The 23,095-nt window shown below is 34.7% G+C and overlaps 3 protein-coding genes and 1 pseudogene across 3 annotated transcripts; 2 read left to right on the top strand and 2 right to left on the bottom strand.

Moving 5' to 3' along the window:
* The first annotated feature begins 4,677 nt into the window (after positions 1-4,677).
* On the top strand, positions 4,678-5,342 carry LOC122580640. Its single transcript, XM_043752908.1, has one exon. The coding sequence runs from the start codon at positions 4,704-4,706 to the stop codon at positions 5,178-5,180; it is 477 nt and encodes a 158-aa protein (XP_043608843.1). The 5' UTR covers positions 4,678-4,703; the 3' UTR covers positions 5,181-5,342.
* Positions 5,343-10,345: 5,003 nt separating this feature from the next.
* Positions 10,346-11,226, bottom strand: LOC122579805. Its single transcript, XM_043752039.1, has 2 exons — positions 10,880-11,226; positions 10,346-10,726 (listed from the first exon to the last, which is right to left on the bottom strand). Exons 1-2 carry the CDS (start codon positions 11,139-11,141, stop codon positions 10,572-10,574), a joined length of 417 nt encoding a protein of 138 aa, XP_043607974.1. The 5' UTR covers positions 11,142-11,226; the 3' UTR covers positions 10,346-10,571.
* Positions 11,227-11,858: 632 nt separating this feature from the next.
* On the top strand, positions 11,859-15,427 carry LOC122610158. The gene is made up of 4 exons (XM_043783152.1): positions 11,859-12,127; positions 12,424-12,797; positions 13,990-14,049; positions 14,956-15,427. The coding sequence occupies exons 1-4, from the start codon at positions 12,010-12,012 to the stop codon at positions 15,409-15,411; spliced, it is 1,008 nt and encodes a 335-aa protein (XP_043639087.1). The 5' UTR covers positions 11,859-12,009; the 3' UTR covers positions 15,412-15,427.
* A 229-nt stretch (positions 15,428-15,656) lies between these two features.
* LOC122610030 lies at positions 15,657-16,953 on the bottom strand (annotated as a pseudogene).
* Between the last annotated feature and the right edge of the window lie 6,142 nt (positions 16,954-23,095).

The following is a 23,095-nucleotide window of genomic DNA, read 5'->3' as shown; positions in this document are numbered from 1 at the left end:
GATGGAAAACTTTTTTCATTTTCTTAAAAATTAGAAATGGAAAACTATAAAACATTTCCACAACTAAACACGCCCTAAGTAACCTCTAATGCTGTTTTCCACGAGTTTTGAGTCCCAATACCGTCTTCAACGGTGTGTGCGGGAGGTTGAGATGTAGACACTCTTACACCTACCAAAGATAGAGAGGATGTTTCCAAGTTTTACAAAAGGTAAAAAAGAACCTCCAAACTGCTATGGTGAAAATTTAATGAAACTTTTTTATTTCCATCAAATTGGAAAAATTGTCGAATTGGTTGTTCCTTGCTCTAATATGACTAAAGAGATTTCCCATTAGTGGTCATTATCTTCTTCTCATCTCCAGGCTCTTTTCTCCCAGATAAATATATATACTGAAATTATCAATGACTGATTATATCAAATTAAATAGTTTGGATGAACCATCAAAATTTGTTTCAATCTAGAAATGAACATATGCTTTCAAAAATTCATATATATCCAGTTGTGTTCGTTTTACTGAATATCCGTAACACCAAATCCATCAAACTTCTTAAGTTTACTTCCAATCATATGAAATCTTTAAAAATAGATTTGCTTTAGGTCGACATGGAGCAAATGACCATGTGTTAGTATTTTGGGCATAACTTTTTCATACGAACTCAGGTTCTGACTTATAAGTTGTCCACGGAAAGGCGAGAGAAAGATCTACAACTTTCGTGCTGAACTTGAAGCCTCCAGCACCTCTCTTAAGCCTCTAGCACCGCTCCATTCACCCCAGCGCCGCTGGGAGTAGGTCGGTCAGCTAGGATTTTGCTTTAAACCTATAAATACCAACCCTAAACCCTAAGTTTTTCGACATCAACAGTTTTTCACCTCTTTCGTTGTTTGATCATTCTTTTCTATTTACTTTTATTGTTATCATTAGGTTACTTTGTTGCAAGACTTGTTTATTTGACAATTACTATTACTATTATGAACTTATTTATATTAATGATTGTTAGTAGTATTTGTTTTGTCATGAGTAACTAGGTATTAAATCATCTACTAAGATGATGTGACATAATTATGTGATGGTTGCATGCTAGATACACTTCACGTTTTGTCGTGATCTTGATAAAATAATTCTTTGTAGTTTATTATTATTACTGTTGATGATATATGTATGCTTTGTGGTGGTACCCGTTGTGTGCGTATATGATTTTAATTGTTTATGGTATAAACGATTATCGCTAGGTCGTGGTATGATAGTGAACGGTATAATAATAATAATAATTAATCTGTTAAATGGCTTGGCAAGTCAATTAGACAAGATTATTATTTAAATAGTTAAACAAACTAATTGGTTAGGGAACTATAGGTGGACAGGGTGGTACTTACACTTGTAGCTAATCGGTTAGGAGATTTGAGTATGAGACACTGATTTGTTAGCGGATATGATGATACCCACGTGATCGAGTCTAGTGACTTATTTAGATCTCAATTATTGTATTGAATAGGGCAACCTGAACATGTTATGGATCTGATTCGAGGTAGATGACTTTTAATTTTTCTGTTTAAAACAAAAACTCTTTTTAATTAATTCTTCGGAATTACTAACTTGATTTATATTTGCTAACTGATTTTTAAAGCAACATAACAACTCGGTCGCAAAACCCCCAACCAATCTTGGTATTACTTGATCTCGCTTAGTTCTTAAACATAGTCCCTACGAACGAACCTGGTTTTACCACTGTCTGTAAGTGTGTATTTGGTTTGGTATTTCCTTGATTAAACTTGACCGCTTTTCATTATAGACAGACGACACATCAAGAACTAAAAAAAAAGAACGTTAGAAAAATTTTAGACCACACATTTTCTCCTCTTTTTTCTCTCTCTTCAATAAAAAATGAAAATTCATCCAAATGTATCTCACAAACCTTACATTGTTAGATAAAAAAAACTATGAGTAGTCTTCAAATTTTGTTCTCTTTCATTAGAGATGCAACTCGATATACTTTTGGCGACTTTTCAATTTTCGTTTTTTTTTGTACTTACACATATCCTACTTACCTACACATGTGTAGGATAAATGAAAATTGTGATTCGGAACGGGCTTCGCCCTTAAGGAAATTCAAAAAGGGTAGCTGGTGGGAGTGATAGGTCATATGAGGTGATAGGTCATAGAGGATGATAGGTCACAAGGGGTGATCGTTAATGGGTGATCTACCAAACGGGCTCCATCATAGCCGCTATGGCTCCACCATGGACTGACGGACTCCACCCTTGGCCACCATGGCTCTGCCATGGATTGATAAGCTTCGCCCAGCCTTAACCTTTATTGTTGTGTACAAATGGTCATTTAGTAATTTACATGTGAAACAAAGATCCTACACATGTGTAAGTACACAAGTACAAGGGGAAAAAATGAAAATTAAAAAGTCATCAAAAGTATATCGAGTCGCAACTCTAATGAAAGAGAACGAACTTTCAAGACTACCCATACTTTTTTTTTATTTAAGGATTTACGGTTTGTGATATAAAACATTTTAAATGATATGGATGAATTTTCATTTTTTATTGAAGAAAGAAAAAAAAAAAGAGAATGTATTGCCTAGAATAATTCTCGCATTCTTTTTTATTAAAAGTTCTTAAATAACCATTCCTCTATATTTTATACAGGGATAAGTGCGCCGAAATGTAGTTAACTAATCCCAAAAAGTTATTGTGTGCACGAACTTTAGGTTTGTTTTATTGTATCCATGAAACTTGTTCAAGAGTCCCATAGTAAACAAAAGTTACCGGGTAAGAAGTTAGTCGGTCACCAATTTACGTTGACCCGTTGACTGCTTACGTGACATGCACACAATAACTTTTTGGGATTAGTTTATGCACACAATAAAAATAAGAAATTGGTGCTCATAAGTAGGAAACCGGTTCCATGTTTACTATAACCATCTTGTCAAGTTTTCTGAATACAATAAAACAAACCTAAAGTTCGTGTACACAATAACTTTTTGGGATTAGTTAACTGAATTCCGGCGTACTTACCCCTTTTATATAAGGAGAGTGATATTTATATAACAAAATTTAGCCATCTACAATAAAAGTACAAGTTGTATTACACAGTGTACAACTGTATTATGCAGGATTTGTTGTAGATTGTTAAAATTTGTTGTAACAAAATATATATATATATATATATATATATATATATATATATATATAATATCAAAATTGATTCAAATGAATTGAAGCAAATAAGTTGAACTTTTGGTAGTCTTTTGTGATACTTCACCAAATTAATCACCCACCACGAGAGTGTGGACAAAAACCAACCAAATTTTATTATTGTGTTTAGAGTACCAACAAAGAAAACTGCCACTTAAAAGTTTTTTTATTCTTGTAAGACACTTCACCAATACAATTCCATAATTATTAAATATTAACAATTCATTTATTTACATCAAATATATATATTTTAAATTTCAAGAATTTATGTTATTTAAATTCAGTAATTCATGTTATCTGGATAGAGAATGCTTTTTTGTTTAGGAGATTTGGATCAAGTGAAGGTTCAATAAGAATGACCCAAAATTCTCATCCGACATTTGTATAAAGTATTGTTGATGCTTTAGTGTTTTTTTTTTTAAAGGTGAATTTTGTTAGAAACATTGTGTCGTGATTCGACAGCAGGAGGCTTAACATAGATTGTCTAAACCGGATTCACATTAAAGAGCTCACTCGAATAAAAAATGTGTATTTAAAATATCCAATTGGGAGAAAATCTTCTACTAATCCTCCCGAATCCATGACAATTAATAGGGATAAATCCTTGCTTCTTCCAAGATTCGAACATGGATTCACCAGACCCAAACCCTTTCATTGAAGAACTACCTTTACCACTGAAGTTTCACATGCTTTAGTTAGTTCATTTTTCTTAATAGAAAGTTCTTCTAAGAGTCGAAAATGTGTTGGGGTGACAAGTGATGATAGAAGAATTAGAAAGTGTTAAAAATCGAAAGTCTCCATACTTTTAATCTCGTTTTATAGTGATTTTATTGCAGTGGATTAAGCTTACCGAGACAAACTAGATATATCTTTGTGTTTGATTTTTCCGTCTATTATTTATGTGGTGTATTGATTAATTTCTTGTTATATGCTAATCCATGCCAAGAGTGTTTGCGTATGTCGATTTCTTGAGACGACTTAGTACGTATTTCAAGAAATTCGTCATGCACAGTACACAATTATTTCCATTACTCGATCATTCAAGAAAATTACGTTTCTTTACAACTTCAGAATACACTATATGCCATACAATTACTTTCACCGTCGTAAAATCAAAATCTCCAAATTTACTAATCTCAAAAAATTCTTGAGTCATATCCGTACTTGACTTTGTGCCAAATTAATGTTGACATTAGAACATTTAATTTTCTTTTTTCTTTGAATTTTGTCATGGATTTACACCAACAATAACACATTAACACCACCGTCGCAAAAGAGACTTATTCATTTAGTTAATTAAATACTTCGACGCGGATTCAAACACAATTATTTTGTCTATAAACTAATTCCACTTCCCAACTGTCATATTTACAATTTTTCTCCATTTTTTTATTGGCTAATAATCCATTTTCCCAACCTCTTATATAACTCCATACTTTTCCCCCTTTCCTAAAATCCTACCCATTACTCAAAAAAGTCATATCGACTTATACACCAAAATGGGCAACTACGTTTCGTGTACCTTAACACATCAAATGGGCAAAAAATCGACATCGACTAAGGTAATCTTTCCCAACGGAGAAATGCGCAAGTTTCATGAGCCAATTAAAGCGGCCGAGCTCATGTTAGAGTCACCAAACTCGTTCGTTGTCAACTCTAAGTCTTTACATATTGGTTCAAGGTTTTCTGCCCTCAATGCCGATGAAGACCTTGAATTTTCATCCGTGTATGTCATGTTTCCTATGAATCGTGTTAACGCTATTGTTACCACCAATGACTTGGGATCTCTTTTTATAACCGCGAAAAAAATTGGAAGGATTGCACCTGATGAAAATGTGCCTACACCTGGACCAAAGTTGAATATAGAAAATATTGAAGAATTGTCATCACCAGAGTTTAAACGTCGGATTACTATGTGTAGATCAAAGAAGCCATTGTTAGAGACTATTGTTGAAGAACATGGTTGCTCAAGATGATCATCATATTATATTATACTATATTCTTTCTATCAACTTTGATTCTATAATTTTCAATCTGGCCATAAAATATTCTTTTTAGTTTGGGCAAATTCGGTAGCATATATTATTGTTTCGTTTCCTCTTAATTTTTTGCAATTTAAAATCCTTGAGATGTTTTTAAGCCGTTAAATTCTGCTTTTGTTGCATACATATTAATGAAGTAGAACTATTCTTATAATATATATATGGTTGTCAGATAAGGGTGAGATTCTTTGTAAAGAAGAGTGATGCTATATAATAAGGCCCCTGCTAGTAGTTGGGTCGGTAGCTCGTCGCCTTTGTTTCTCGAACGACATCTTTGGCATGGTCTCTTTTATGGGCTAAAGAGCATGACGATACAAGAACATTCATATAATTTTTATAAGTTATCGATATACGGTTTTGGGATAAAATATTTTGAATGAATTAGATGAATAAAATGATTTATGAAGAACAGAAAAAAAAAAATGAATGGTTAAGATTTGAGGAGAGAGGAAAATGAATAGCTGAGATTTGATCTCCTTGTCGTTTTTTAAGACATGGTCTCAATTTATCTTTTTTCTCTGCATATGTGGTGTGTGTATGGGTAAAGTGACAAAGAAAGTAAAGAGGTGGTGTTAGCACAAAATTTGTTAATTTAAAAGTGCTACGTAACTCTAAGAGGACAACACTGGTATAGAAAAAAGAAGTTTTGTTGAGAGACTAATCATTTCGTATATTGGTTGTTACATAAGGGTAGTTATGGAGTGTATACAAATTTACCTTATAATTATATCGTTTAATTTATACGTTCTTGTTGACTTTTGGTTAAGATCATTAGATGTTAAATTTTGTTATAATCATAATTGATATATGCATCATCGGGTTGATCAAAATTGGACCCAACTTATTTTGAAACTTATACAGAATATCCTTCTGATTCAAAAAATCTGTAAACATGATAGCAAACAATATTATCAAGAATCAAAGAAAAGATAAAAGTACATCCGTTAATCCGTATATATGTGGAGTTGACCTGTTTTCATTTTGAGATTACATTTGTGGTGGGTAATATTGAGTGTGTGGAAGCCGTTGACTATTTTAGAGTTGACTTTTCTCTTTTGTATTTGCTTCAGGGCCAACACCTGACCGATTTTGATTTAGAAGATAGACTTGGTAAATGATATAAAATGATAGGAATATAGACTTGTCAGTTTTAATATTCTTTTCACAATATCTTTCTCAATTTTCGATCAAAGATCACCACATTAGTCACACAAGAGACATGTTTTTTACATGGCTACTACGATCTTGTGATTCAGAAATCTAAAAAATTCAACTGCCGTAGGAAAAACACCACCAAATATGGCTTCATCGACATACTAATTGGTTGCTTTGTACGAGTCATCCTTGTAAACGGTTATTCTTTGTATTGTTCCGCTTTTATCAGATGTCCTCGAAAGGAAAATATTGAATATGGAAATGACATAACCACCAAAAGATTAGGAGTCCAATTCTCATTAGGGAAAAGTAAAACAAAAAGAACAAGGTTGACAAAAAAGATCATAATCAGAACTAATACCTATCAACAATGAACAACCAAAAAAGGGCTAATGAAAAAACACCCAACCCGCCAAAATTCAGAATCACAAAGTGCCTGTAGGACAAGTATCACTCCAGGGTTGGTTTCCCACAAACATCCTCCAAAAGATAATAGTCTGACCAATAGTCTGACCGCCAAACTTCTGTAAATCCAAATAGGTCAGACTATTCTCATCTTGAAAAAAAAATCAATTTAAATAGAAAACTTGACTAAACCCCTCAACACAATATCAATCAGACACAGAAATCTCCAAACATGAGAATTTTTTTTTACTTGGATCATGATTCCAAGACAACCAAGATACCAAAAAACATTATTCAATCTCTTTCGGTTATATCAGAGCAAATGGAAATCCCCAGCAAAGATTAAGGGGGGAAAAGAAGATTCAAAAGAATCTTGGTAGCTCACCTGCTCCTGATCAAGTTATCATGCTGCTTCTGCAGATATGTTTGTCTGCTATATGTTGGACACGGTTGTCATTGTCTACATCAACATCCTCCTTGTCACAAGTTTTGTTAACAGATGGACAAGCAAGATCCTAATCAGAACCCGTTACCTTTTTCTTTCTTTCTTTTTTCCTTTTATCTTAACCAGTTCACATCTTTAAAAAAGGAAGTGGAAGTTCCCATCTTTTAACTCGCTTTCTTCAGCTTCATAAGTTTTTCATCAGCTGCCTTACATTCCTATCATTGTCTTTTTAGTTAACATGCTTTCTTTTGCTTGGGAGGTGAACTGACACGACTTTCATCCTAGTATCCATGTCAGAAAAGAAACCACAAGCAGCTAAGACAATCTGTGCTTTTGTGATTATTCCTTCAATTGCTAGATTTGATATGTACTGCGTAGTGCCTACCATTAAGTAGTTAACCCCCCCCCCCCCCCTCCCTAGCCAAATCAACCAACGGTAATTATGTTTGTTTTGATGTCATTTCATCGAACATCTAATGCCTATAGAATGCATCATCATTGTTCCTAGCAGCCTAACATTTCAATGTTTTGTAATGCTGGTTCTAATTCATGTACATAAGACCTCAATAACAGATCTTACATCAAGAAAGGGTTGTAAGGTTCTTTCACAGAATAATCGGTTGTAATGCGTATATACCCGTTATGTTCAACACAAGAGATACTTTCCTCGATTGAGGACTGTAGTCACCCAGTAAACAAATCCACCAAACATGATTCAGAACCCGGACTTATTGAATACATAAGAAGATAAAAATTGGCAACTCAAATGGGCATACATTTGCTGGTGTATATATATATGTTAACAAATAAACATATGTTGCCTGCCCGCGCCATTTCCTTAAATGGGCATACATTGGCTCTGTATATATATACACATATATATTTATATATATACGCTTTCCCAAGACCGCACACAGATCTTATTGAGTAAATTGTACATTTAGTACAGAATTGTGCGTGAGCTAATCATCCATGTTCAGCTAAGAATTAATGTCAGTGGAGGCTAACTTGGCCTAGAATAATAGAGACTATTGGACTGAGCATGAACCTAACGTATCCTACAACCCGTCGAACTAAATAGAACTTATATATTTATTTAATGCATATCTAACAAAAATCTAAAATCTAATGCCCAAATACACCTTACAATGATGAAATTTGAGGGCATCATCAAAGTCAAACTAACACTTTATTTTCATTCAACCAGTTCTGTCATGCAACCTAATTTACTGAAAGTGAGATTCAAGCATTTATCCAAGGCCTCTTAACGAACACTATCTAAGAAGAAAAGAAAGAACCTTTTTACACATTTTCATTTCAAGGTAATTCCTTCTTGCAAACACGGCTCAGAAATACGTTTTAGCGTGTAGGCAGCTTATTTGATATTTAATTAAACATTGTTGAAATTATTCCAAGATACGAACGACCCAAGAAAACTTGCAAGCCAAAATCAAAATCGTATTGCCTCATATTAAATAATAATTACCAAGAGGTAAAACAATGATTTGGATGAAAAACTTAAAACTGTTTATCAAATAATAACAAATCAATAGCAAGATGCCTGGATCATGATTCGGAAATACATAGAGCATAGAGAAATGGAGGGAAAAAATTTAGCAAATATACATATGTTGCCTGCCACAGTGCCATTTCCTTAAAAGGGCATACATTTACTTACGGGCCAGATCTTTTTTGAATAAATTGTACATTTAGTACAGAATTGTCCGTGTGCTAATCATCCATGTTCAGCTAAGAATTAATATCGGTCGTATGTTGGCCCGAGCAGGGACCTAAAAGAATCCTACATCTCGTCATACTAAATAGAACTTCTATATTTACTTAATGCATATCTAACAAACAATCTAAAATCTAATCCCCCATTACACCTTATAACGATGAAATTCGAGGGCATCATCAATGTCAAACTAACACTTTCTTTACATTCAACCAGTTCTGTGATGCAACCTAATTTACTGAAAGTGAGATTCAAGCATTTATCCAAGGCATCTTAACACACACTATCTAAGAAGAAAGAAAGAGCCTTTTTACGCATTTTCATTTCAAGGTAATTCCTTCTTGCACACACGGTCTCAGAAATACGTTTTGGCGTGTAAGCAGCTTATTCCATAAATGTCTACTATAAAGACTTGTAAATATGCACAAAACTGAGCTAAAATAGAACTTTACTATTAAATATTTATAGTAATACAATAGTACTAGAACTATATATATATATATATATAGGGGAAAGATAATTATAGTACAAGCATTTAAAAAAAGTACAAAAAGTACAAGGTTTTTCCTCCTTCTTCCTTGTTCCTTCCATCTCCGACCACCACCACCACCATGATCATCTCCGACCACCATCATGATCCTCCGGCGACGGCAACCATCTCCGGCGAGACTTATACATGTGTAAGTACAACTTTTTTAGCATTTTAGGGTTTAAAATTTCTAGGTTTTAAAGTTTTTTCCTTCGGGAGACAACCACCACCAGCCACCATCATCTCCGACCACCCCAACCACGGCGCCGACAGCAAGAGCTTCGCCCGTAGCGTAGCAAACCGTCACCATCTCTTGGATCGCCGCCCATCAAATCCATACGACCATCGCGTCCCTTGAACGTCAGCTTAGAACGGATGAGGGCCTCTAGCCCGTACCGTATCCACCCGAATGCGAACCTGATTCTCGCTGGAAAGTTAACTTACACATCATCTCCGACCACCACCATGATCCTCCGGCGACGATAACCATCTCCGGCGAGACTTACACATGTGTAAGTACAACTTACACATGTTTAAGTCTCGTCGGAGATGGTTATCGTCGTCGTCGGATCATGGTGGTGGTCGGAGATGATGATGGTGGTGGTGGTGGTGGTGGTCGGAGATGGAAGGAACAAACATGTGTAAGTTAACTTACACATGTACTTTTTGTACTTTTTAAAATGCTTGTACTATAAATAACCCACCCCTATATATATATATAGATAGATAGATAGATAGATAGATAGATATATGTTTGGCACAGTGAGGAGTAAGTTTCTAAAAAGATAAATTTTATATATGACATGGATATATAAACCTGAATTCGTGTATCTAGAAACAAGACGGGTAAACTTATCATAAACTAGCGCCACTGAAGATTGTAATACACGTATACAAGGGAATATTACAGAAACCTTATATTCGTCTAAGTTTCAAGAACAAGAGAGTATTTGATTTTGATATACAATGATCTCCCAGTACAATGGAAAAGCTATAAAACGAAGAAATTTGGGTCGAGATGAACCTTGGCTTTTATTCAAAATGTGCAGAAATACATCAGTCGTCATACGACGAATGTGGAGAAGCAGTGCAGCCAGGATCAAATGGGTCTTCGGACCCGCAACAATGCCAATACTGAAACACTTTACCGGATTCAGACGTATTCATGGTGCCTCCACTATATACACTTTCAAATTTCCTCTTAGTTTCTCCTAAATAGATTACGCACACGATATCGCCACATCATCAAAAAACAATCCATGACACTAAAATCTAATCAAGAATGGCATATATATACATGTAACTATTCTGTATTTTAACAACTCAATAAATTGAAAAAAAAAATATAATAAAAAAAAATGTACCTCCAAAATGAGCAGAGTGGAAACGACAAGCATTGGGATGATTGAGAGAAGGATCGAACTGGGCTTTACATTGTTTACATGTTCTCAATACTATTGTTTTTTTCGGCCTTTTATCTTCTTTTTCTTCTTTTTTCAAGCATTGAATCGAGTGTTTTTTGAGATTGTTATTCTTATAATCATAAAATTGAAGTGGTGAAATCTGAGTTAATGTTACGGAAGGATGTGGTGATACAATTGTGGAACTTATTGAAAATATTTGCATCCTGACTGAAATTTTTTTGGTAAAACGATAATTTGGGGGAAAAAAAGATTGACTTCTGCCCCCAATGAGGCAATGACTGAGAGTGTGACGGGGTGGATTCTTGTAGTTTTGGCTAAATGGATCCTTCATGATTTAACTTTTCAAAATCTAAGCACGGGTTTTTCTATAGCATTAGCTAGTTTCCTCCAAAACAGTAGTGGGACTTCCACTGTCAGTCATGTCTTCGGATTGACTGTGTTGATGACGTTATCAGTGAAGCTTACAACCACATGTGAAGCTATAAAGATGCGGGTTAGATCCTTCAAGATGCCCAAATCATATAAGAATTAGGATGAATGTATTATATCAACATCATATAGCTTATACGGGTGAGAAATAAATCCAATTGTAATACCAAAACTAAGATTCTTACCATTTACTTTGTTTTCCCCGAGTTCAACCACTTAATTTAAAGCCGGAATGGCCACAACCTTTTCTACCTTTAGTAGATACGAGAAACAGCCTCTCTACCTTTGTTAGGGGTAAGGCTGTCTATATATCAATCTCTCTCATATATCGTTGAAGACGGTATTTGGACCCAAAACCCGTAGATAACGGCATTGAGAGTTATTTTATTTTTATTTTTTTAATGTAGTGTAATAGTGTATGGAGATTTCTTGCAAATTTGTAAAACCAAGGGGGAACACTTAGAAATGTATCTAAACGAATGTCCTAACAACAAACCTCATGATTCATCATCTTCCATCAAAAGTCGTAACCCCAAAATATAGATTTTTAAAAATCCTCATCCAGTTGTAATAATAATCAGGCTATGCATAATGAACGATAATTAAAATTTAATTCCAGAATAAATAAATAAATAAAAAAAATGGCAAATAATAAAAGAGATGAACCATTAACAGCTCCACCAGTGGATCAATGGTTTGACCTAACTCTGGGTTCCTCTTTTCAAGACAACCCTACTTCCAAATTCTGCACTCTTCGCTGTATGTATATATATATATATCTGTATATCTATATCTATATCTGTATACAATATCCATATATGTTCTGTTTCACATATATTGAATAATGGGTTTCCATCAAAATCCAAAATTTATCTGTTTTTAAATTTTTATAATATTTACTTATGTATAGATGTGTATGGACTTTCAATATATGTTCTGTTTGACAGATAGAATTAAGGGTTGATGTCAAAATTTAAAATTTATGTTTTTTAATAAATGTTGAAAGGAATGTTAGATGAATGTTAATAATTGACTTTTGGATTTAAATATTTTAGATGAATTTAAGCCGGCGTCGATTGACAAGAACCAGCCGGGGAAGTTGCATAAGACTAATGATAATAAAGTGGCAGTTGAGTTTCAAAACAACCAACCAGGGAAACCTAAAGTGAGTTTTGAAGGTAGTAGTGAGGATTATAAGGATAACGATGCGGTTTTGATCTTTGACGGGACTAGTTTTAGGTTGGAGCGATTACATAGATCCGTGAAGAGGTTGAGGCATGTTAGGCAACCTGGTGAGTCTGCAGCTGCGGCTGCTACTAGTTTACCAGGCCCGCCGCTACCTGAGTCTAGTTCACCACCACTCGGGAAGGGGCCTAAAAATCAGTCGTCAAATAGGAGCGTACTTCCTCCAGCGGTAAGTTATTTATTTGTTCCTTCCTGTTTTAGGATTAATTTTGCATGATGGGATTTAGTTATGTCTTTTCTGCTGGTGACTAAGAATTAACATTTTCGACACACCATAATGCCTTGTTATTCGATAGTTAATATCAATAAGTTCTAGATAGCAAAATAGCATCATTAAACCCCTAGAGTAGTTCCATGCATTAGAGCTTAAACACGGCATATTAACAGCCAAATATTGAACTTTGCATGCAACCATAACGCCTTAGATACAAACAGGTTGCAGCAGGTGTTTCAGTTTTTCTAACTCGTGACAGAGATAAGAAATCAGCAGCAGCTCAATGCAACTAGATTCCTGTAATCATACTGTTTATTAGCAAGCACTCTGCAGCAAACATTAGCAATAGGGCTCTAATAAAGCGTAGTGGCTAAAGTACTGTTTCCATTTGACTGCTGAGTATATTGCAGCAATCAAAATGAACTAGCAGCAGCCTTGGAGTGAACTTTTAAGCAGTCAGGCAACTTAACCAGCATTTCAGATAGTCTACGTCCTGTGATGTGACAGGCTCAAATGCTCAATGCTGTAGTATAATAATTCCCAAGCAAAAACTTGTATCAGCCCTATGACCTAATGCGTCCACTGCAGAACCAAATGTTCCACCTCTCTGTAGTTTAGCCCCTTGATATTAATATCACTCCTAGTATTGGGGGTAACAACCAAAATTTAAAATCTACATCAGTCTCTTTAATTTCCCTGCCACCAGCAGCTGAAACCCACTGATCTGTCACAACACCAAGAGCTCTGTAAGAAATACAAGTGACGCCACGAGTGACTAACCCAATATTGCAGAATATTGTACTGTTACTACTATTGGCATATCATGAGGACTTTTGCAGGATGCTGTTATAATAGTTCAACCCATAATCAAACGACCAAATTTTGCTATTTGTTCATGCAGTAACCAAAGTACTCGCTATTGAAATTGGAATACATTTTGCTGCTTCATAATAAAGACTCCCTGCTACAAGTCATTACTTGTTATGCTAAGAAAACAATAAAACAAACAGTTCTAAATAGATTAAAGTGGCAGGATGTTTGCTGCCACTTTGGTCGCATTATGTATTTCTTTTGGAGTTGACCATTATGTATTTCTTGTTGATGGGGTTTTCTCTTTTTATTGTTGATACATGAATTGAACCTCTTTTGATCACTTCTACAGGTCCAAGTCGAACGAATAGAGATTGGGAAATTCAAAGGCTTTGGTATGTTTCATGTTCATGTAGTATCTATTATATAATTGCATGCAACATATGGTTATCGGGAATACCTGAAGTTGTTCTTAGTGCATATAAAGGAGTGTTTGGATTTTTATTTTGGAATTAATGACCTTACATGATTCTCTCGATTTAAAATTATAAATCTATGTTATCAATAGTGGTGCTATAGAGGTTAGCGGTCCTCGAGCAAAATAGTGGTCCCGCTATTATCGGCGCTATTTTACCAATATCGGTGCTATAGCAGTCCAACGAGCGGTTAAATAGCGTTTTTTTACATAGTTTTTTTTTAACTCTTTTTGGTCTAAACTTCAAGAAACACCAATTTTTGCAAGTATTAACACTAATGTTTCAAATATTGACACTTTTAAGCTTCACTTTTGATATTTCTTCTAAGTATAAAGTATTAATTATTATATCTATATGGATGTTGCATAATATTACTATGCACCTATACCACCAATATAACCAATATCTTAAATATCGGTCCTCTACCGCTATAAGAGCTATTTTAGTATTAACTAGTTAGATCATAATAACCACTTTTTATGCTTCCGAGTTCCGGATAATGGACTGTGGCTCAAGTTTTTTATCTTTTAAGATTAATATCGATAATCAGTTTCATGTCAACTGCAACTAAACTAGTGATGTTAGAGTAATATAACATAACCTATTCATAATCTTTTTGTTTCAAACGCTGTTGTTCAGTTAATTTCTTCATTGATTTTCTGCTTATTCAGCTTTGTTAAACATTTATGCATCTATTATCTTATTAGTACAATGGAAACCATATAGAGCCAAATCTAACTGATTAATTTATCTTTCGACGGTTGTTGCTAGAAACACTTAGTTTTTGAATACAAGCTTCTCTTGCTGTACTTGTGACTTTTTAAATGTACGGCATTTTAAAGATGCATTTTCTTTATCTTTCCTTAGATGGGAAAACCAGAGAAGAGAAGGTTGTTGATAATCCAGCCATCTCTTCAGATCCATTCTACACATCACCAGATCCAAAGAACGATGATGATCTGGACGAGCAGCTGAATATACTCAATGATGATGACGATGATATAGACATTGGCCTAGATGATCATGTTGAGCCAGTACCAGAAAGACAACCATTTACTGGGATTGATATCAATATCCCACATCCAAATGAAAGTGATGATGAGATTGCGGAGGTTGATGTTAATGATGATGAAGGTGACACGGGCTATAGTGCTGCAGAAGCACTTCGAGCACAGCTGAATGTTGAGGAGAGAAAAGAACCATCTTCTAGCTCAAGTGATGGTAGCAGTAGTAGTAGCAGCAGTAGCAGTAGCAGCAGCAGTGAAAGCAGTGAAGGTGACTCTGTTAACTCTATATAGAAACATTGTGATACTCGCTTTAATTAAATTTTTTTTTTTTTTTTTATATCAAGATGGTTTTCCTAATTAATATGATCTGGGCTTAATTTTTTTTGAAGATATTGGTGAATAGAAAGTTGTAGCCTCAATACAACTGTTTAATCTTTAATAAGCAATAATTTTTTTTTTGTTCACACCACTTTTAATTACAAGTTTACAACCATTATCACACAACCGAAAGTTGAAGCAACCAACATTGCATATAATCAAATTATAGATTGGGCCATTGATGCAGATTTAAAGATTTGGTTTGTGGAAACAAACTGAAGAAGTTCCTTGTTTCTTCGAAATAATGTCATGTTCTTTTTCAAGACTCACCACAGCTTCAACTCCGTATCCATCTGGTGTATCGTACAAAATCAATGTGTTTTTTACCAACACATCAGCAATGCTCCCCCATATTGGGTTTCCCCACCCAAAGTTCATTCGGTAGAAAGACCCACCGCGTATATGACTGCACCTATAAACATCAAGACTATCAAACAACCCTTTTACATTGTTTGCAGATTCATATACAGCCTTTAGCCATTTAGTCAAATCAAAGTTATTCCCACTGTCCTGAAGCTCTTTAATTTCTGACTTTAACTGATGCACCAAATTTCCCAAACTTATCTCACTTTGATCACTGTTTGTTGTTGTGAAGTACTAACTGAAGTTTCCTATCGAATTATCTGGCAATGGAGGTGCCATTCGTGGCCGCATTTTTACTAGCTGAATCAAAGTCGAGCGGAGCCTTTAAAACCACCTGTTTTAGCAAATGAAGAAAAAATTGCACATTTGTAAAGAAGTGCAGTCACAAGCCCGATTTTCGTAGGGTTTTCCACTAACCCAATCACTGACCGTTTCAATGATGCCACACTTTGTGCATCAAATACAAACCTTTTTGTGACTACAGCTTCACTCATCTTGAGCTCAATTTTGGGCATTGTGAATGCAAGATCCAAAGAAGGTATGGATGTAGGAGCTAGGAAGGACCATTGGTGATGGTATCACTTCACCATGAGCCATGGCAGCCCAGTCGCTAAGAAATATCCCAAGTGAGGGTCCGTCTGCAGCCTTATGGGACATAGACACAGCCAACGCCATTCCTCCACAGTCAAAATATGTTACATGAGCAGCAAAAAAGGTGTAACCTATGCATGACCACTTCCACAAATAACCTTCAGGAAATGATGAATTTTGTGTTTTGTAATTTGGGTTTTGAAGGAAATCAAATATTCTGCAACCACCGATTTTCGTCTCCATAAAAACGACTCCATCATTACAATCTACAGTTATGCCATATTCTTTTAGCCTTCCAGCAAATGGGTAGTACTTTGTTAAGGTTTTAGATCTAGATTTTTTCAAAATTTCACTGCTAGTGATGATTTTTGACTCGTATAAAAGAATAATGGGTGCATAGGTATGCAAGATGAGTTGATCAAGCAATGAGATTTTAAAAGTTCTCAGGTGACTAGGGGTCAGGGATGAAGGATTGATGATTTCTTTTGAAATGATCTCCATTTTCGGTGGCTATTATGCAACTCAAAGATCAAGTATTTCTGTTGATGAGCCATATATAGCACTATAAGCATAAGCACAAAGTAATGTATAGCCTTGGACAATTCACCATGCTGTCAAAATTTTGTTTTTCCCTGTCGTTTGATTTTGCTTTAAAGTTATCATTTGTTTTTGCTTTGTTTTCTATACTTTTAGCCGTCTCAATTACCATTAGTGGATAAATAGATAGTTGTCTTAGCATTATGATGCATTACAAAAATGTTTAGTCTCTATTACGCAAACCAGATTATATATTACATAAGATACATATCTTACTAGTTACTGCTTATGCTTTTCTTTTTGAATGAAATAGACAAAGATGAACAGGAGTGAGATACTATAAAGGAAGGAAATAGTACATTATATCCCCTGTCATAGAAGCAGCTAACAGATAACATCACCAATTCTGCGATGGATTGATGCCACTAATTGGGTAACCTATGTCATTCATGTCTCATGAATCATGTGCCTCTGTAACAGCGATATGATCACTGACTGAATAATTCGCTCTTCTTACACCCTTTATGAAGTAGGCCAATATAGTCACATGATGTTTTGACAGTCGTCTCATGAACATAGTAAAACACAACTATAGCCGAGAAAAGGAAGCCATAAAGAGCTTGGGATTGGGTAGCCAAATTGAACTTCACCTTTATAGACAACAAAGTGATTTCTGGTTTATGACCTGGTTTTGACCCGTTACCCAACCCGCCAGACTGCACATTTTGCCACCTGTACTCATTTTATCTATGCTTCAACTGATTGATAGTTACATGTACATTAATTCATAAAACTACAAATGACTCTTGTTTAAGAGTTTCACTAATCAATTTACATGCCTAGAAAAATTGGGCATGCGGCTAGAAACGAGACTATAAACATTGGGCATGCGACTATTGTAACTTGAGGTTGTTCTGCTTTGTCTAATGCATGATTTTGTAGCAATTTGTATCAGGTATACAGGAAGCGGCAGTTTAAGACTATAGTCAGTCACACATCTTTATGCATCAACTCTAACACTTGGAGTCTAACAACATCCTGTTTGGACCACTCAAGTAATGTTCTTATATCTATATATACATCATACTTGGCCTTGAAATCTAGAGCATGTAGACGTCGCAAAGGCTAAAAGGAAACTTTATGGAAAGAGGTTCATCTTTTAGTTATTCACTTGGTATAAACCTATTGCCAAGGCTATGGTGGAAGCTGAAGCAGGGGAAGAGCAGCCCAAGTCTAAGAAGGGCAAGTCCAATGTCTAGACTCAAGCTAATCCATCAAAGAAGGGACCAAGCTTGTTCAAGTTTTAGGAATATTTACATATATATCCTACTTTTGAGACATAATTACATATTTACCCAAAGTGCAAGTTTTTAATGCATAAATACAATGTTTTTAAATTATGTTGGGGTAGATATGTAAATTATAACTCAAAAGTAGGATATATATGTAAAGCAGAGTTATTATAACAAGCTGATCCTAAGAGGCTGCATGAGTTATTACAAGTATACATATATAAATCAATGTTCAAAATAATAATTTATTTGAAGTGTACATAAATGCACAATAATAATTCTTCATTTTTCAAAGAATTCGTTATTGGTGTGGTAAAGTTTTTATAAATAACCTTGTACACATTCAGTCTTCGATCTTTTGTAGTTAAAGTTCTTTTGTCCATTTAGTGAATATCTCTGAACACTTTTTCCCATCACCAATGGAATGAGACTCCCTGCTTTCCATTGGTCTAAATTCAATGCCTTGGAGAATAACCCCACCAACATCCCCTTCAATGTAAACCAAATTCACTTCTAATTTCTGGACCTTTTCCAAATCCAACTCTTTAAACAGCAGGACCTCCACCCAACCATCATTCCTCTGCTTCATGAAATTATGTGCTTTCCCATCTATTTTCTGCTTCGGCACTAAAGAACCTTTACTTTTCGGTATGTTCTGCAAGTTACGGAATCTGTTATTATTTGTAGGGTGTATTATTGGTATTTTGACCGGTGTACACAGCTTCAAATGTGCATACGCTTCACTTTTTAGTGTCCCTTCTGATTTGTAAGATGCTCTCAATAAACACGTATCATCAAGTTTTGCATCAGTATCATTTAGAAATCGAAACACAAGATAGCATGCATAGAACCTCCCAGATGACAACATTGCTGATTCAAGTTTACATGTCAATTTATACTCGGGTCCTTTCTGAAGTTGTACTGCCTCTTTGAACCTGTTCAAATTATTATTATTATTCTCACTACCACTACCACTACCACTACCACCACCACTACTACTACTACTATTATTATTATTATTATTATAATTATTATTATTATTATTATTATTTTGTTTACTAAAAACATCACTTGTATTAGAAATTAATAGGATTTATAAGAAATTAGTGGGAACCCGTGATACTGTTATAGCAAAACTAATTAGTCATACGTACTTTGATTGCAAAGTCAGATAGATAGATAATACGCAAGTTTTTTAATTTAAAGAGAGGAAAAACCTGGATTCAGATAGCAGTAGCCTATGCACAAGTTTAGGATCGGTGTCATCGCTTAACATCTCAATTACTGGTAGCATATGACATTTCCCACCGGTCAATTTGCATATGAAAAACCACTGCTCAGCACAAATTAACATCAATCATATATATGTCACAAAACACATATGAGAATTAGCTATCAAGCTGTTAGATACTTGGGTGTCCCCTTATGCTAAATGCATCAGTGTGAGTGACTGCAAAAGTCTAGTAGACAGGATAAAAAAGCAGAAATTTGGACTTGAAGATAGATCCCGTTCCTATGCTGGTAGACTACAATTGAATACCTCTGTCTTGTCAACAATGCATATATACTGGGCTTCAATATTCCTAATACCCAAGACAGTTCATGACATGTGGTGCCCCTTAAAAGCTCAATGGGACACAACTGTTTGGTTCAATCAATGCATAACTAGCCATGCATTCATATCATGAAAGGCAATGAAAGATAAACTTTAAACTCAAGAAAGAATAAAGAAATGGAGTCTAACAGTTGACTATAAATGTTTTCTTTAAGAGACAAAGTGTTCACTGGATCATTTATTTTTCCAAAGTCAGTACTTTGCTCACATTTGGAGTGACATGAAAGAACTAATGGAAGATCAAAGAACACCTACCAATTGGCATGATATCAAGAGTTGGTTTAGCAACAAACAGCACAACAACACTGTGTAAAGTGTCATTCAGAGACTATGCCTTGCTGCGTGTGTTTACATGGTATGAAAAGATAGAAACGCTAGAATGTTTAACGATAGCAGGATTCCAAAAGAAAAGTTTGCAGAATTTGATTGTGAAAATTATCAGGAATAGAATTGTTAGATTATAGTTCAAAGAGGGGAATGCCTGCAATGATCTAAAGAAGAAATGGAACATATGATTGGTGATAGCTAGATTGTCATAAGATAAATGTCAATATATGTCAAAACCATAGTCTTAACTTGTGATACAAATAGTAAAGATTTAATTACCTTTCGACCATTGTCAATAGATATGCCACTGCAGAGAAGGAGGTAAAGCTCTTTTGTGGTAGCATACTCCAAATAAGTATCTGATCGATCTATGATTTTTTGATAATCAATCGGCATATTTTTCTCCCAATCTGCAATTTCATCAGAAACTGAGGCTTCCAGTCCTTTATTCCCATCATGTTGTTTCTCCTGTAATTTAAAATGTTAATACACATTCACACCATATCTTAGGTACAAGCACACTTCAACTTTCAGAACTGGAATGTTACTCGAGATGAATTGAACAAGCCAAGAATAATATGTTCAAGATGGAGAAACTGAATTACCATGTCTACAGGCTGAAAAACAATTCCATGAATTATGATATATGGTATTTCCTGTTCATCTGCACCTAAAATTCTATTAAGCACTATGTCAAACTTAGCATTCTTGTCATTATTGACAAACTGCCACAATGTAGTCTTCAACATTGTGTTTGTAAGGTTTTCAGGAGTGTCCTCCAATTGTTCTGCATAATGTGCACGGGATACACGCAAGTCTTGACAATGCCACTTTATCCATACCCAATTTGGCGTTCCTAGAGTAGAGCGATCCCACATTCCAAAAGAATATACTAAGCTAGCTGCATACATGATACCCATTGATAACATACTAGTGCTTATTTGGCAATTCACGTTAAGCGCTTCAACATGAGGATACTGTCCCAGGACTGAACATCTGCAACCATTAAAATTTTGTGTAACTAATTATAAACATCGTGTAAAAGCTAATGTCATAGCTACTAATGATAAATTCATGTTTTGACAGTTTCGCCATGAATCATGTTTAAAAATTCTTACCACATGGACCATAAATTTTTGGTACATCAAAATCAATACAAATTATTTATTATTTCTGTAATAGTTCATACAGACACTACAAGAAATCTGGCTTTTGGATAATTATAAGTGTATAAAGTCCAGTTAGGTAAAAATGCCTACTAGTATCTGTCAGTTACTTAGATTTTTGGAATTATGTAATTGCTTTATGGAGGTTAAATAGCATTCGTGGAATTACCTCTCTGGTTCTCTGTCATTGCCACTTCTTCGGACCATGCCAATGTCTCTTATGGTGCCACGCCAAGTCATGCTTCTTGATCTCCATTTTAGAAATGTGTGTGCGGATATTATTTCACACATAAATCCATCTTTATTTAATGAAAAGAACTGCATGTACAACATTCATTATTTTTCTTTTCTTATTTTAACCAAAAGGTAATATAGATTATAGACGTTCAAAAATATAAAAGTATATGTCCAAAATAACTTTTTTCAAAAAAATAACATCATACTATAAGATATCTATAAAATTAAACTCACGTGCAAAAGAATAATTTAAATTGACTTTTTAACAAACAATTTCCTATAACCGAATTTTCTTTACAAGAAGGTCATTACATTTCATATCACCTCAACATTGTCCTTCCTTATGGTTATATAAACACTATATAGGCCGGTTATAAAAAGGGTAGGAAACATATAAATCCTTAATGGCTTTGCTCATTTAAGTTTAGGAAATGATAAACGTATCACAATTTTATATTAATTTACCATGTATAAATTAGTAATGCATTCTTGCGGTAGATATACCAAAATCAATGGTGCAAATATCATCACTCTCTACGTTTTGAACCTATTTTATCGTATTCGGGTAATATGATACAAGAAAAGTAAGTTTTAGCGATGAAGACTTTCGGAGACGATCAAAGGGTCACCAAACGATCAAAAAAATCTTTTAATTTTTTTTTTGAAATAAAAAAATTATTCATGCCGCATACAATGTAACTGTTTAAAAAGCTAGACATTATTATAGTTTAGGAAATAAAAAAAAAACATAAACCATTTAAATAATTTATTCTTTAGGTATGTGTACTAATAGCTTATGTCAAGAAAATACTTTTTAAAAAACTAGTCATATGCTCGGGCGGAGGTGGTGGCGATGACGGGTGGTGGCGACGGCGGTGGTGGCAGTGGTAGAGGTGTAGTCATTTATGTAAAAGTAATTGATGTAAAAAGGGTAGTATAGTTATTTAAGAGCTAAGGGTGGATGTTGTGAATTAAGGGTATTATAGGTATTTCAATTAGATATTATAAGTATTTCAAGTCGAACACTTAGGTTTTTATATTTGCTAATTTAACGGTTAGCCTTGTAAGTCCAAATAGCTAAGGGGCCGTCTCCGAAGATTTATGGGTCTTGGCCGAGCGAAAAAAAAGGGCCCATCGTCTAAGCGCTATATATATATATATATAGGTTTTAGGTAAAATAAAACAAGTATTAAAGTAAAATAAATAAAACAATAGGTTTTTTTTTCACTGAAGATCACCGTGTAGCATGAAATCATTGTGCATCAATTACGTCGTGAATCTTCTGTGCATCAATTTAACCATGATCCAAAGGTCAAGATCATGTCTTATTTATATTACTTTAATACTTGTTTTACAATACCCAACCCTATATAAAAGTTAAATTAGGGACTCCTTATTTTAAGGACTGTTAGGGACTCCTTCTACCTCCTTCTCCGGCCACCACCACCATCATCTTTGACCACCACAAC

The sequence above is a fragment of the Erigeron canadensis genome, chromosome 8 (genome assembly GCF_010389155.1).
Source record: "Erigeron canadensis isolate Cc75 chromosome 8, C_canadensis_v1, whole genome shotgun sequence".
NCBI lineage: Eukaryota > Viridiplantae > Streptophyta > Magnoliopsida > Asterales > Asteraceae > Erigeron > Erigeron canadensis.
Note: the sequence above shows the minus strand (reverse complement) of the source record. Positions and strands in the feature narration are given on the sequence as shown.

Coding starts and splice junctions, on each gene's coding strand:
- LOC122610158 (XM_043783152.1), top strand. CDS start 12,010: ATGGCAAATAATAAAAGAGATGAACCATTAACAGCTCCACCAGTGGAT. Junction 12,128..12,423: donor CAAATTCTGCACTCTTCGCT/GTATGTATATAT, acceptor TAAATATTTTAG/ATGAATTTAAGCCGGCGTCG. Junction 14,050..14,955: donor TTGGTATGTTTCATGTTCAT/GTAGTATCTATT, acceptor GGCATTTTAAAG/ATGCATTTTCTTTATCTTTC.
- LOC122580640 (XM_043752908.1), top strand. CDS start 4,704: ATGGGCAACTACGTTTCGTGTACCTTAACACATCAAATGGGCAAAAAA.
- LOC122579805 (XM_043752039.1), bottom strand. CDS start 11,141: ATGCAAATATTTTCAATAAGTTCCACAATTGTATCACCACATCCTTCC. Junction 10,727..10,879: donor CCACTCTGCTCATTTTGGAG/GTACATTTTTTT, acceptor TAATCTATTTAG/GAGAAACTAAGAGGAAATTT.